At 38.2% G+C, this 16134-nt stretch overlaps 1 protein-coding gene across 1 annotated transcript in view; it reads left to right on the top strand.

Moving 5' to 3' along the window:
• LOC140144432 (uncharacterized) overlaps nucleotides 1-16134 on the top strand; it is a 69836-nt gene that overhangs the window by 18284 nt on the left and 35418 nt on the right. Inside the window, 1 exon segment of the mRNA XM_072166243.1 lies at nucleotides 5433-5549. Coding sequence (XP_072022344.1) covers nucleotides 5433-5549 — 117 coding nt within the window.

The following is a 16134-nucleotide window of genomic DNA, read 5'->3' as shown; positions in this document are numbered from 1 at the left end:
AAGGTTCAGAATTCCAATTTTATGTCTGTTTTATTTGACGGAGCTACTGATCACCGTGTGCGAGAGAATGAAGTTATCTATGTGCGTCATTTAGAAAATGGAGTGCCAGTGAATCGACTGATTTCTTTGACCAAAGTGAATCATGCTCACGCAGATGGACTTCTTTCTTGCCTGGATTCTTCATTTGACCAATTTGGATTACCAAGTTGGGACGATAGTCTGATTGGTATGTGCACAGATGGAGCCTCTGTTAACCTAGGTCAGAGTGGAGGTGTTGTTGCCAAGCTCCGAGAAAGAAGGCCTCATCTCATAGATATACATTGCATGGCACATCGATTGGAGCTTGCCCTTCATGACGCACAGAAACAAAATAATATGGTACAGAAAGTAGACACTGTACTTAACCATCTTTATGCAACCTACCATCATAGCCCCAAAAGCAAAAGAGATCTAGAAAGTCTCTGCAAAGAGTTGGAAACACGATTCTACAGTCCATGCCCTGTCAAGGGTACACGCTGGGTACCACATTTGGACAGAGCCCTCAAGGTGTTTTTATCAACCAAAGGAAAAGATAGAGCCACAGATTCTGGTCTATACTCAACTATCTGCCTTCATATGGAGAACCTAGCAGAATCTCCATCCACTCCAGCTGCCACACATGGAAAGGCTAAGCTAGTAGTTAAGGAAATGAAAAGCCTCAAGTTCCTTGTCTTCTGTCATTTTGTGACTGATGTGTTTGAGCAGATAGCTTCCTTAAGTCTGGACTTTCAGAAAGATGACTTTATCTTACCATCTGCCATGACATCATTGCAAGATAGTATGGCCACACTAGATCTAATGAAGAAAGACCCTCTTCCTGGAGGATCTTTGGAGGACTGCTACAAGTGCTTAGAGAAACAGAATGTGACTGTCGTCATAGAAGAATCTGTAGATCGAGTGGAAGAAATAGATGCTGTTAATCGAGAAGTAGAACAAGAAGAAGAGTTTCGAGATGAAGACGGAGACCAAGAGGATGAACTTGAAGTTGAACAGACAGTACAGACTCCTGTGAAATTCCAAGGACTTGAGTTGAACGTCAGTGGTCATGCAGATGCTTCAAAGGTTAGACATGACCTTCAATCTAACTTTGTTGAAGTCATTGATCTAACAAAACAGAATTTACAAAAGCGCTTTGAAAACCTTCTTGGCAAAAATGAAAACTTGGGCGCACAGGCAGCTGTGAATGCCTTTTCTATCTTCATGCATGACAAATGGCCTGCTGAAAAGGGCCCACTACTTCTCTATGGATGTAAGGAACTTGATACCCTCATCGAGTGGTTTAGACAGCCACTAACAGCAGCAGGGTGTGACATTACCCAGGTCTCTTCAGAGTGGAGGAAGCTGAAGCTTACAGTTAGTGCAAACTTCCAGAACAAATCTTACCTAGAGTTGTATCAACTACTGCTGATTAAAGAACCTTACAAGAATGATCTCCACAACATACTCTTCATAGTGGAGGCATTGCTTGTCCTCCCAATCAGTTCTGCTGGCTGTGAACGAGCATTTAGTGCACAAAAGAGAATAATAACTCCCACCCGCAGTAGCATGTCTACCAACACAGCATCTGACCTCATACTGATCAGTTCTGAAGGCCCTGAAGTAGCTGCCTTTGATCCAACAAGTGCCATTGCTAGATGGAATGCTGATTGCACGGGTGAAAGGAGACCTTTATATAGCAGTAGCACCAAGTGGCCATATATCATATGTGCATGCAAACCAGGAACCAGTGTGCAGTAGAAGCACTGGACAGTTGGAGTGGTGGGGTAAGTAAACTCTAAGAAAATGTTTAATGACTAACAGTACAATACTACTACTAACATCTAACAATAACACTACTGACTACATCATCTACATATAATTTTTGTAATTATTTTTCTTTATTTCTTCAGAAGTTCAGGCTTAAAACACATATTACCAAATACACAACATAATTAGTAAAGTTTCTTTTAAACTACATAAACAAAAGACTAAAACAGTACAAGCAGCCTCCTCCACCGCGCAAACAAAATTTTCAAACATTTGCAGTGCAACATAATGGCAGCAGTTGGCGCCTAAGTTTTTTTACTTGGGAGCAAAATTTGGGCGCCTAAATTTATAAAGTTAGGAGCCACTGGCTCCTTAATTAGTTTTTGCACTGTACAGCACTGCACCTATCGTCATTGAAGGTGTCCAAGAGTAGACCCAATTTGTAGAACAAGGCCATATCAGCACATATTTGAACTCTTTGAACCCCCAATGGGCTATAGATGTCTGGTAAATGTTTTTAAGGTCAAATTAGGACAGGCAATTTTATTCAAATGACGGGCAATCCTCAATTTCTAGCTAAGACCCTGGTGGACGGTCACATATTTTGAACTGGTACTGTGGACATTTTTGCACAATAAATGTTTTGTGCATTGCCAATTTTGTATTGTTTCACTCAATTGTAAATTCACAATGTTCCACTGCCTTAGATTGACCTCTATTTAAGGGCTGGGGTATGAGCGACCTTGAAGTACCGGTATCTGGAGAGGGGAAGCAATGAGTTACCCCAAATCACAGCGGCAGGTAGTGACTGGGCCGCCGAGTGCTAATATATAATTATTTTGGAAGGTTCGTGTTTGTTTTAAATTTTGGGCGTTTTCCAAAATTTGATATTTTTGGTGATATTTCAAAAGCGACATGCCAAAGACAACTCTTTGGGCACATAGTTTGTTATTGTTATTGCAGTTCTTTTCCACATACCTACGTTAACATTCGATTGGGTGATTTACTAATATTATATATTTTATGACTGCAATTTGGCGTTTTCAATGCGTTTTACACGTATCATGAAATTAACGCAAATATCTAGTCACGCTGCTTTTAGAATTTTTACCTGATCGTCGGCTTTTGCAGGCAACAGAATGCAGATTGGCTCACGATAGATGTCGTATTCCTCTATGTGGTTCACTTATTGATAACATGAGTTTGCATTCCTTGTAACAACACACACATGGCCGTCTGGAAACCGGGTCTGGTACTGATTTTGGGACAGCCATTAGACTTCAGCGCCGTATCAAATCTCATAAAAACCACACGACTGACGACTATGTGTTTATGTTTCCCGCATGAAAGCTTGTGTCTACATCTATTACTATACTTCTTTGGAAACGTTGACCTTTGACCATTCTTTGTATAACGCCCTGATATGACCTTGATATGTTCGCTTGATTGGGTGCGTTATAGCATCCATTTCATTGACTTGTTAGGACTTGGTCAGTAGATAATACTCCAGGGATACAATAGTTTAACATGGTGTGTGAGCATGGTGAAAGACTCATTATTGATTAGGCGCGGACATAATAAAAGCACAGGTCCTTTGCGTGTATAGCAGAAAATTATAATAGAGTCCCTCATTTCAAATATTTAGTTTTGGTTTCTCTTTTGTTCAGAAACCAAAAATCAAGGGATTAAAAAGTAGAGCTGATCTGGTCTGCAATCATAACACTATTATGCTGGGAGGACACAGTATAGGGTATATAACCAGAAGTATACAATAGCCTATTGTGCTAACATAATTATTATCATGATTGATATCGGAAATCTATCCCATGGACGACAGTTGATGCTCTCTGTCGGAAGGTAGGTGGCATATTACACTCACGAGTTCTAGGCCTAGAAATCATATACATGCGGCGTATATTGAAGGATGGGCGGGGTGGGGGATTTGTTTGTTTGTATGAAACATAAACGATGCATGGAGATGATTTGATTATGAATTTGTTTATTATACCCGGGAAGCACAACCCATACCTCTTTAAGAGGGGGCTCCCCTCCCTATATAACCACCTCTTCCCTAAATTACCCCTTTCCCCCTCCTCCTCCCCTACATTCGATATCTTCATCTCGAGCTCTCCTCCCCTTCTCTTTCACTTCCAATGCTCTCTCTCATCTGTTTCTCTCTCTCCTGCCCATATCCCCTTGCCCTCCAACCACCCCCCCACACACACCACACAATCTCTTTTCCCTCTATCTTCTACTTTTGCAGTAAAATTGCTTCAGTAAAAGTCATTAGGTTATTAGAGGTCATATAATGGCCTTCCATCGATTCTGGTACATGGGATTAAGGACATGAATCGATTTTGTTTATAGCACCTATACAATTACAATAGTGGCCACTTTTGTAATGTCGAATGCAAATATTTCGATGGTCTATATTTTTTCACAGGTGAAATAGCCTAGGCTTATTCGGTTTTGTAAACCACGTCTTTCAATGTAGATTACCATGCTCGATTTCTCTCCTCGTGAATATTGCACTGCTTGAAATTTAAACATTTCTTTTGTATACTTAGAGTAGGTAATTTTACGATTCACACCACTTATAAGAAACTGAAACCAAAACCGAAACTGACTGACACAAATGTTCGGTTTTAAACAAAAGGTAGAAACAATGAGTTCGATATCTTATGATTCAAGTGGTTAGGCAGGACAATAGGAAACCACGTGACCAAAACCAAAACCAAAACTAAAACTAAATATTTGAAATGAGGCAGTGTGTGAATAGAATGTTTGGAATTTTGCAACTAAAATACTAACTGCATTATGTATTTATTTATTTATTTAGGCCTATGCCTATTTATTTATTTACTGACTTATTTATTTATTTTATTTATTTGGTATATTAGTTAGTAGGCCTAGTTAGTAATATTCCATGATCAGGCATGAGAATTTTCAGTTTAAAAACTGAATTCAGTTTTTTTTATAGTCAAAATTTCCGCAACTTTATTTAATTTCAGCCTGTTTTTGGTACTTTTTGCCCAATTTCACGCGCATTTTCAGTTTTTTCAGTTTTTTTTAGGAAAGTGCAGTCTCATGCCTGCATGATAGGCCTACGTCGGTTTATTATTGATTGTTGATAACTTGACAACTTGATTGATTGATCGATTGATAGTCATTTCACATTATATTCCTAGTTTATAGGCCAATTTGAATAGCATCGTACATTAGATAAATAGACCTATCAGTATTGATTTATTCTATTCAGCAATATCAAGGATTACTATCAAACTTCTCATAGCCAATTGTCAGTTGGCTCAGTGGTAACGCAGTAGGTTTTACAACACGGAGGTCCCGGGTTTGATTCCCACCTCTGCCTACTTTTTGCAAGGCTGAGAAAAAAATGAAATTTCTGGACTGCAAACTTATTTGGCGTGCGATCTGAGCTGGTCCTTTTCTGGTGGCTGTGTCTGTTACAGGCACACTCCCTCTGCATCCAAACCAGGTTCACGCTCATTGCACCTCCCTTAAGAGGACTATAATGGCATGTTTTATTAACACAAAAAGCATGGCAATAAATGTAGCGTTAAATTGTAAATTGTGACACTATTGGAATTGCTATTAAATTTATATTATTTGCTGTGCTTTATTTGAAGGAACTCCAGGAAATGTTTCAATCATACCAGACACTCAACCCGCGAGACGGACATCAGATATTGTGGTACAAGAATCAGACTCTGACACGGATATGGAAGATGATGCTATTGTTACAAGTGAGTTTTGTTAAAATTGTTCATTTATTCACTTGGTTTTATTCATCAATCATTTAATTTAGAGGTAGCAAGGCGACAAACTTGGTATATACATGCACGGTTATACTATCTAGAATAATTAACAGATTAAACTGGAAACCATAAAGTTCACTTACACATATGCAAGACCTGTTTACATTCTTGATTCTTGCTTTCCCATTTTATAGGGCAAATACATTACGTTGTAAACATACAATTTTGTGCTGGTCCTTGACACTTCTTCGCGCACAGTGCATATGACAAAAAATTCTCACAAAAAAAAGTCTATGGCAACCATCTTGGATATGTGAGTGAGGGAAAACATATTACAATTCATAAACATTTTAAATGATTATTCCTCATTCCTAATAAGCAGTTTTGAAATTCACGTCCAAGATGGTCATTTATGCTGTGGGGGCTATCTTTGTGGTAAGGGTTGGCATTGCCAGGGTTTTCCATGTCGCGATATCACAGATATCGATCATATCGCGATAAATTTTAAGACCAGGAAATTCAAATACTGTCCATGTTCAGCCTGATTTTCACACAGTGTTCGACAAAATGGATTCATGGAAGGTATTAGGTCGCAAGTGCTTCATTATATTTAAAAGGCAAATCTGACTACAAACTTGGAATATTATTGCCAAATCAGCAACTTCAGGTTTCATTTGGGAGTTATGGAGTCTATAGTTTATTGTGGGGTCATCGATGAAGCAGTGAGAATTATCGCATTGCAATAATAAATATTTTCTCACGATATTGTCGCCTAGCGCTAGCGTGATATTGCACACCCTTACTTGGTGGGCGGGTAAGGGAATATTCCCATTTATGGGTTGTGTCCAAGAAGTGTCAAACAAGCAAAGCTTGTAGCATCTTCCTGGGGTAGCTTTTGAGCAAACTCTAATCTCATATGCCCTTATAAGTTATAGAAATGTTATAATCTGATCTTATATAATGGATTATAAACCATGGTATAAGAAATTTTTGCTACAGTTTTAGTTCAGTTTTTTTCAGGAAAATTCCATTAATATAAATGTACTGGACTCTTTGGAAGTCCTGATAATCTTAATGTACAGAGCTATATAGAATATAAATACAAACAAACAGATACAGGGTGTCCCAAAAAAAGAGGCCCCTCATTTGCGCCCTCTTTTTCTCATATTTCAGAAAAGTTGATCAAGTATATGTTGGTAATGGGTATGTAAAGAAGCCTTTACCCGTTAGCTTTAATAAACCGAAACAATTATTTCAATTGGCTCACAACTTTTGACGATATGCCCTTTTGAAGAAATGTATCTGTTTTTCACTCTGTCCACGGAGGAGGTTTGGCTACTTCAAAGATTGAAAAGTGCATATACCATGCATGAATATAAAACATTCCTTGATGATAACTTTGTAAAATAACAACTTTATTTTAGGGAATGGGCTTTACCGGTGGGCTTATGGGTTATGGATTTTGTTAAGTTGGCGAAATTGATGTGGGATGGGACTTCTTTTGCTATACTTGCAATTACTTATGTTTTTCTCGGTTATTTTATGCCTTTTTGTTTTATTATGTTTTTTACTTTGTTTCTTGCTTTCTTTTTATTGACAACATAAATAATTTCTCTTTTTCGAATAAAAGGTATTTTCATTTTATTTAGGATTCAAACCAAGGATAAAAAACACAGAAAAGAATACATTTAAAAGCACACTTATTTCTACTGTGGTCCTTGATGAGCGTAAGACTTAAAGGTACAAAAGTAAAGAAATATTTGGATTGCACTTTACATATGATATTACACACATCAAGGTGGTACCACACCACCTGACAAATCCTGTGACCAGTTTCGCACACCTCCCAAGAAACAACCACACACCGGCAACAAAAAGCCATGCACACTACAAGGGCAAGGAGCCCAATCTCCCCACGAAAACCCAGCGACTCAAGACCAGCGGCCCATTTCATATGTCAAGAAAAAGAGGTACATTCTAGTGGTACCTCCTTCCTAAAACAAAACAAATGCACCGCCCTCCTGAGCCACCGAAAATTCCAGCGCAGCAACCGGACTCCCCGCCCCCACAACACACATGACTCCTCCCACCCAGTCATAATGACACTGGTTGAGAGCCGAAACAAGAAGTTTTTTAGTGTATACATTCAAAAACCTTCCTTTTCTTTGAATAAATTTGAGTCTGGAATTAGCCTTTTTTAGAACTTTATCTGCTGTATTTTGCCCACTTAGAGTTTGATGAATATTGAGGCCTAAATACTTTACTTCAGATTTGGGAGTAATTAGTGTGTTACCACATTTGATGCTGAGCTCTGATTGTCTCGCAAGTTTACGTGCAGTGCCAAACAGGACCGACTCAGTCTTCCCTAAGTGAAGGGATAATTTATTATCAATCAACCACTCGTTCACAGCCTTGAGCTCCAAACTGAGCTGTTCCTGAATGACATTGACGTCACTATGCGAGACCATCAGAGCTGAGTCATCTGCATACAAAAGTAATTTACACCCCACTGCAGAAGCCATGTCGTTGACATAGACTAAGAACAAAAGAGGCCCCAATATTGAGCCCTGGGGAACTCCAGACGTAATATCCTTGGGCTGTGATTTCACTCCGCCTATGTCAACGACCTGTTTCCGACCTGTAAGGTACGAGTCAAACCATTTAATTGAACTTTCAGCCACGCCAAGGGCCCCCAATTTTCCAAGAAGAATTGCATGATTCACCGTGTCGAACGCCTTTTGTAAATCAAGAACCACCATACCAGTAAGATTACCTTTATCCCATTCCTTTCTTATGTAGTCCGACAGGTGAATCAAGCAAGTATCAGAAAATGACGGCCGAAAGCCTGACTGAAATTCATAAAGGAGAGACTCGTCCTTCAAATATTTTTCTAACTGGTCATAAACAATCCTTTCAAAATTTTTTGAAATAACACTAAGGATGGAAACTGGTCGGTAATTGCCAGTTTCTGTCTTACTGCTTTTCTTATGTATAGGCACCACTCTAGCATTTTTCATGTCATTGGGAATTACACCAGATTTTATTGACAAGTTAATAATGTAAGTAAGAGGCTCGCATATCATTGGTGCAGCATCCTTGATGAATTTTGCAGGTAGATTGTCAAGACCAGTTGATTTGCTAGTATTTATTTTCATCAGTAATTTTAAAACACTATCCTCATTTACCTGGGAAAGATCAAAATTATTTTGTTTGACATTTCTCTTTTTGCAAAATTCAAAAACAGAATCCAGGCCATATCTGCCAGAGCCAGTGGGGAGTTTGCTGACCAGTGTGGAGGCCACTGTAACAAAGAAATCATTAAACTTCTCAGCCACAGTTGCTTTGTCAAAGCAGACCTCTCCCTCTATCTCAAGGCCGATACTGCCTGATTTTGTGGAACCTTTATCACTAGCCCCCATGCCTTTCAAAATACTCCAAAGATTTTTTGGATTGTTCACATTTTCTTCTATCTTGTCCTTATAATACTGTGATTTGGCTTTTTTTATTTCATATTGAACCTTGTTTCGAAGACTCTTGAATTCAGAAAAATCACTTGTGTTTTTAGTTCTGTTGAAAGTGTGCAGTGCTGTGTCACGATCATGAATCAATTCTTTTATCTCTGCACTAAACCATGGCTCAGTTCTTTGTTTCACCCTGATTTTTTTCTGTGGAGCAATTTCATTTATGACCGACAACAAGGAACCTTAGTATATTTCCCATGCTTTTTCTACATCGACACATATTAAAACATTCTTCCAATCAACATGGTTTAACTTTGTTATGAAACATTCAGTAGAGTACCTTTTCATTGATCTGATATTTACAGTTTTGTGTCTATTATATTGCACCTTAGTTTGTTTTCTACTACAGTATATTAAGTAGTGGTCACTTATCCCAAATGTGACTACCCCCGATTGACACACTTTTTGAGGGTCAGAGACAAAAATCAAGTCAATGGCGGTTTTACTTGTTGGAGTAACCCTGGTATAATCCCGTATCAACTCAATGAAATCTTGCATGAGGCAAAAACGTTCCAAAGCATTAATAATGCTGTCTTTTGGTTTCTTTTTCGATAGAACATCAGCATTGAAATCGCCTAGAATGATAGTTTCATTTTGGTTGAAACATTCATTTTGTGAACACACTTCTTCCAAAACACTGAAAAAATTGCGCTGAAAATGGCTGTTTAGTTTGTCTTTGGTTCTTTTGAAGTGAGTTTACTGTGCTGCTCTGCCCTCTACCTGGTTGCCTCCTTGATTAATACAGATTTCAGCCCTAGTCCTCATTGCATGAATTGTATTATGTACCAACCTTGTGTGCGCCGGATACTTATGAATATAGCAGTAATACGTTTGCAAAGATCTTGGATTTTGCCACAAATGAAGAAATCAAGTGGTGTGAGGTCTGGTGATCTTGCAGGCCACTCCACAGCATGACCCATCCCAACCACTCTGTTTGCTATCCGTGGACAGAGTGAAAAACGGGTACTTGTCTTTAAAAGGGCATATCTTCAAAAGTTGTGAGCCAATTGAAATAATTGTTTTAGGTTTATTAAAGCTAAAAATTAAAGGTTTCTTTACATACCAAAATATATTTGATCAACTTTTCAGAAATAGGCGAAAAAGAGGGCGCAATGAGGGACCTCTTTGTTTTGGACACCCTGTATACATTGTTTGTATGTTTCCAAGCAAAACGTATTTGAAGAATATGCTACAAAAAATGGAGTCACAACCCCGAGGTACGCCACTTTTCAAACTATTAAATTGTATAGTTAGAAAGGAATACCTGTTATAGGATATAACCTCTCTAAACATTGGTGCCATTATGTGAAACACAAAACTTGGAAAAATCACTCTACGCCACTATGTGCTGGGACTGAACAACAATGACATGTACAACACACTTTAAGATTTTGGAAATAAAAATATGCCTTAAAGTTGCTGTCACCCTCCTCATAGTTATCACTAGGTAGAATATTTGAGCTTTCTTTATTGGTAGCTCCATCAGTGCAAGGCATTTTCCTAGATGGTCCTGTTACATCATAAGTAGGCCTATATGATATGATACAATGAACAATTATATAATATTTACAATACAATCAAACTTTACAGAAATCAAACTTGTACAGATAAAGGCAAATGAACCAATGAAAATGAATTTTTACACAACTTGATGAGAGCATTAGATTTAAATTGGCCAAATGGCGTAATTGTGGTTCAAACAGATGTGAGCATCTAAGGTGTTACAAAGATTAAGTACGTAATTCTTCCTTTTTATGTTTTTTATTACTGGTATGAACAATATCTGATCATGCCTTTGGTCCTTAGCAAGTTGTAGACCCCAGTGAGAATGCATGAATGTTGGCATCTTGTTCGCCTTGGGGAAAAAATTCTATCAACCGACTGATCCATCTATCAAAAGTTGTCTATGGACATGCAAATAATCTTTTTTTTTTTTTTCCCAATGGGTTGTAACATTTGCTTCTATCTGCCCTACCATGGCAAAAGGGCCTAACTAACAAATTGATTTTTTCGAGATAATTGATTAAAACCGTACTCAGCCTGTATTGACTTGCACATGGTAACCCATCCTAATTGGGGTATTTAGTAGTGTTTGTGGGTAAGAATAGAGGTGTTTTATGTTTTTAATAGGTAGATATAGTATCTATTGACCTTCCTGTGGTGAAAAGTCCATTTCTAAAAAACTGTTAGTTAGGCCCTTTTGCCATAGCCCATTCCTATAATTGACACCTTCCTGTTGTTGATGGGGGCGAACATCGATACCATGTACTATAAACAATCATGTGATTACAAAATAATCATGTGATACTTTGTAACTTCCAGACTCTGTGTGGCACATCCCCCTACACTGGTACAAAACCCGGATTTTTTGCAAAGCTAGCCTTTATCTTATTGGCAATCTCCGGTCGATAAACAAGATGGCAGTGGAATAAAGCATGTTTACTCCATATAGGTGGCCATTTCACCAACCTATAGATAAAGATATTGACCTTTTCGGTAAATCCCATAAGCCTTTGCGAGTAGAACTGAGGTGTCTTCATTTGACGTCATGTCGATGCGCACATTGTTACTTGCACTTCATGGCTTTGAAATGCGTAGTAGCGATGTTCACTAAACGATGTGCGCATCGGCGTGACGTCAAGTGACATCTCAGGTCTACTCGCAAAGGCTTATGGGATTTACAGACAAGGTCAATTGCCATCTTATTTACTGTACAGGAGGATTGATTTGCTATTGCTCACCATGAGTGATCCATCATGTGTAAGAGCCAAATCAATGGGTTTGTGCAATCCACTGGTTAGGCATTGAAGGAATCTACCTGTAGGACTGTATATGTGAATATGACCAGCATTAGCACCTCTTGATTTTATGACAATGTATATGTTATCTTGATCATCACATATTACTGCACCTGGCCATAACCGTATTTTGTCAGTAGTCTTAGGTGTGAATCGAAACACCTCTTCACCTGAATAGTCGATTGCTACTGCCGCTTTATAATGTATACCGGCAAGATGTACCATGAAGGATTGGATCAGAATTTGATTCTTACTATTCACAGCCATATTTGCACCATAATTATTTGTAATTAATGAGCATCTGATTGTATTTACAATCTTACCATCAGGACATGTATGGATTGTTATGATACCTCTGTTAGGATCATCTACCAATAATTTCCCTTCTCTATCTATGGCAAGATACCTATCAGTGCCATCATATGGGTAGGAATCGGATTCAGGTGCTGTTAAGGTATTGAAGCAGTGAAGGTATTGCCCGTCTACATTGAACACATGAACAAATGTGGAGGTGGAATTTACAACAAAGATGTATCCTAGTGGTGATACACAGAGATTAGTAACAATCTTGGCTATTTGTTTCTTAGAATCTGTTTCAGTTGCTTTCAGCTGCATTTTGCATTTCCCATCAGCATCAAGTAGATAGAGGTTCTCGTAACAAGACATGACTATGTCTCCATTTGGACAGCAGGCAATACGGTGACTCTCAAGTGATTTTCCTTGATATTCAGGATGAATCTCTCTCTCAAATGATCCATACGTACATAATGCTAGAGAAAGAAGAAAAATGAGTGTTATCTGCTATGAATTCATTTCTATATAACAGCTTGGGGTATATGTAAACTTGATAATTCCTTACTTTTTGGTATGGAAAATATAAGCCCTTTTGGAAGAAAAAGCTATTTTACCCATTCAAAAACATGTCAAGTTATAGAAATGTCAACATCTTTAGAAAATTAAGGTATGGAAAGAATAACCCATTCTGTAAAACATATAATTATATACCCTGCTAAATAATACAAGTTTGCAGCTCTAATATTGATTAACTGCTTCTTCTGTATTTATGTTATTCATTGCTAATATTTATTGTTTTTACACTATTTTAATAGTGTAAAAACTTCTTAAAAGAAGTTTGCATCTGTTGAATTTTTAGTTTTCAGACTCAATTAATCAATTACGCTTTAAAACTATGCACCAAATCACTCCATTTCTAGTTTTATTTTTCACAACTTTCTCCATTTATGAGAGGGCACATCTTCCCTCATACTCCTCCTCAGCCCTCGAATTAACCGACAGGGTGATTTGCAGTCGGTGCCTTTCCTGACTGCCGTACTGCCCTTAATATATATCCTTTAATGATGGCAGTCACTTGCTGTGCCGTCTGTGCCCCTGCCCTGCCCATTCATCAAAAAGTCATTAACGAGTAGTGAAAACTAGCGAAAAATAGGAACATTTGGCAGCCGAAAATCCATACCAAATACTATTTACAGGTGCTTCCGCTTAACAACACCTGCAGTGTGATCAAGCGAGATCGATCTCAGTAAGTTGGCAAGAAAAAAATATACTCTACATACCCTTTACAATCAATGTGATTGTAGGTCGCTGTTTAGGGTCACTATTCCAGCACTGTTGCATGATGTCTGACAGATCTTTGGGGCAGCCTTCAGGTATGGATGGCTTGGTTCCACTGCCCAATTCAAAAACTACTCTGTGCCATTCCAATTGCTCGAAAGGTGGTTTCCTTGTGCAGATCTCTAGTAGCAGCATTCCATATGCCCAAACATCAGCTGGCTTTGAGTAGATCGCCCTTCCACGCTCATTCCCCACATGAATTTCTGGTGCCATGTAGCGATAGGTTCCCTTCTGGCTGGAAGTCGTCTGGGATTGCTCTATCTCACGTGCAAGACCAAAATCACATAACTTCAAGAGATTGTCTTGAAAGAGGAGGCAGTTCTGAGGCTTGATGTCCCTATGCAGGTAGTTCAGTCCATGAAGATATTTAATGGCTACTGCGGACTCTCTGGCCCATTTCTGTTGCAGCTGATACGGCAGTGGTTTTGCTTTGTCTTTAAGATAATCGTGTAGTGATCCATTGGGTGCATATTCCATTACAATAAGGTCAGCAGCTACAGTTTGGCAAATTCCTAGCAATGTAACTATGTGTGGATGTTTGAGTTGACTCATTATTTGGACTTCTCTCTCACCTAAGTCAAAGAGTACACTTTTGGCTGCAGCTTCTGTGTATCCTTTGTAGGGCTTCTTCAAGGACACACGTTTGACTGTCCCAAATCCTCCTTCTCCAATTCTTTCATGGAACTCCATGTTCTGGACTTCAATTTTGTCAACCGTAGCCCCCATAATGATGTTTCTGTATAACAGATAAAAAGACAATTTCGTAGTTGTAGAATATATATTAGATAAAGGGCAAGAAACAGACCACTATCAGAAATAATCTGTGTCTTGTTGAGCTATGGTAAGCATGTTAGTCGCTCTGAAGGCGAGACCCCTTTTGAACAAAAGAAATACAATGAATAATGGAACAAAAGAACAGGGCTAGATGTTTATAGGTTTTGGGGGTCATTGCTTTGCTTACTTAAAAATTCCAAGTGAAATGATGTTATGAACAGTCCAGTGTATACTTTAGTTTAATGTACATCCCCCAGGATGTTCAACTTTCAAGATGTTAATAAAAAATAATTCCCGGCACTCTAGCCATATTCAAGTTCGAAAGTCAACACAGTGGTCAAATTTCAAAGTTGCTCAAATCTGTTTGAAAAGCACACCAAATAATTTTTTTTGGCCATACAGGGGCCAAAATTTTAAAAATGCTCAGATTTAAATGCAAATGGTCTCAAAGTGCTCGTCATGTAAAAACAAGTCAAATATGGAATCGTTTGCACTGCCTAAAGTGCTTCGTTATTGACAAAATTGGGCAATAAAGGTCAATCCCCATTACAGCCTATGGTGCATATATTGACCACAATCTATTTTGTGATGTTTCCTAGGTAATGAAACATCCTACATGGTCGCAACTATCTGTCATTTGACTTGTTTTTACATGACAAGCAATTTGAGACCATTTTCTTTGAAATCAGAGCATTTTTAATTTTTGGCCCCTGTTGTCCAAAGAAAATGACCAAACCCCCAAGATTTGACCTTTTTAGCTTATAACTCAAGAACAGTATGTCACATCCCTGGTCACAGGTAGTAGGGGTCTACAAAATCATTATTTCAAGTAAGTTGTGCAAATATTGCAAACAACATTGGCATCTACTATAAAACAAAGAAACAAAAACAATATTTTTAGAAGTTTTAATAAAAAAATCCCTTTATTTCATATTTTACTTATTTTAGCCTATTTTACCACGGTAAATTAAGATGGCGGTAAATCACCGGTAATTTACCATATAAATTAACCGGTTATTTACCGACTCACAACACTGCAGGTAGGTCAAACCAGGGATGTGAGAGTAGACTCTCACATCCCTGGTCAAACTATACTTTTTCTGAATCCTTGTTATGAAATGAGAGGAATAATTTGGCGTGCTTTTTAACCAAATTTTAGCAACTTTGAAATTTTACCACTGTGTTGACCTTTGATCTTGAATATGGCCGAAGTGCCAGGAATCATTTTCTGTAAACATCTTGCATGTGTTATAGGAACATAAAAGGAAGCTAAAAAAATTGGTTTGGTAGAGTCAGAGGGGGGGGGGAGCACATTAAACCCTGGTATATACTGGACTATTTAGTCTCATCTCCCGTGGGATGGTGGTTATCACTGTTGCACATGTATGAGCTGTTTTTAAACATTTTGCTTATAATATCAAAACACTTATAGTACCATTAAACTTGAAACTTGTGGAATTAATCAGATTATTTTAGAGCATGCCTTAATGGTGATGTTCAAAATATAATAGGAAAATATCTTAACACCCCCTTCTTAACCCCTTGGAGCAGTGGTTACAAGTGAACCAATTTTTGCCTCGTTTATTTGTCGTGACCCACAACCTATAGTAGTAAACACCCCCAGATATCCAGGGGTGGAGGACGGGTGAGACCAACATTTGAGTCATCACTAAACTTAATACTTATAACATCACGGATTAATATTTATATATTTTATTTCAAGAACTGTCTTGTGACATTTTGCTAGAAGTATCACAAATTATTCAAGTTTGATACTTTGTCAATTTTTTTTAACACACACAATTGAGACCAGACAGGTCAACTATGACACTTTTAATGGGGGGGTGT

The sequence above is a fragment of the Amphiura filiformis genome, unplaced genomic scaffold, assembly GCF_039555335.1.
Source record: "Amphiura filiformis unplaced genomic scaffold, Afil_fr2py scaffold_54, whole genome shotgun sequence".
Lineage (NCBI taxonomy): Eukaryota > Metazoa > Echinodermata > Ophiuroidea > Amphilepidida > Amphiuridae > Amphiura > Amphiura filiformis.
This window is presented reverse-complemented; position numbering and strand designations above follow the sequence as displayed.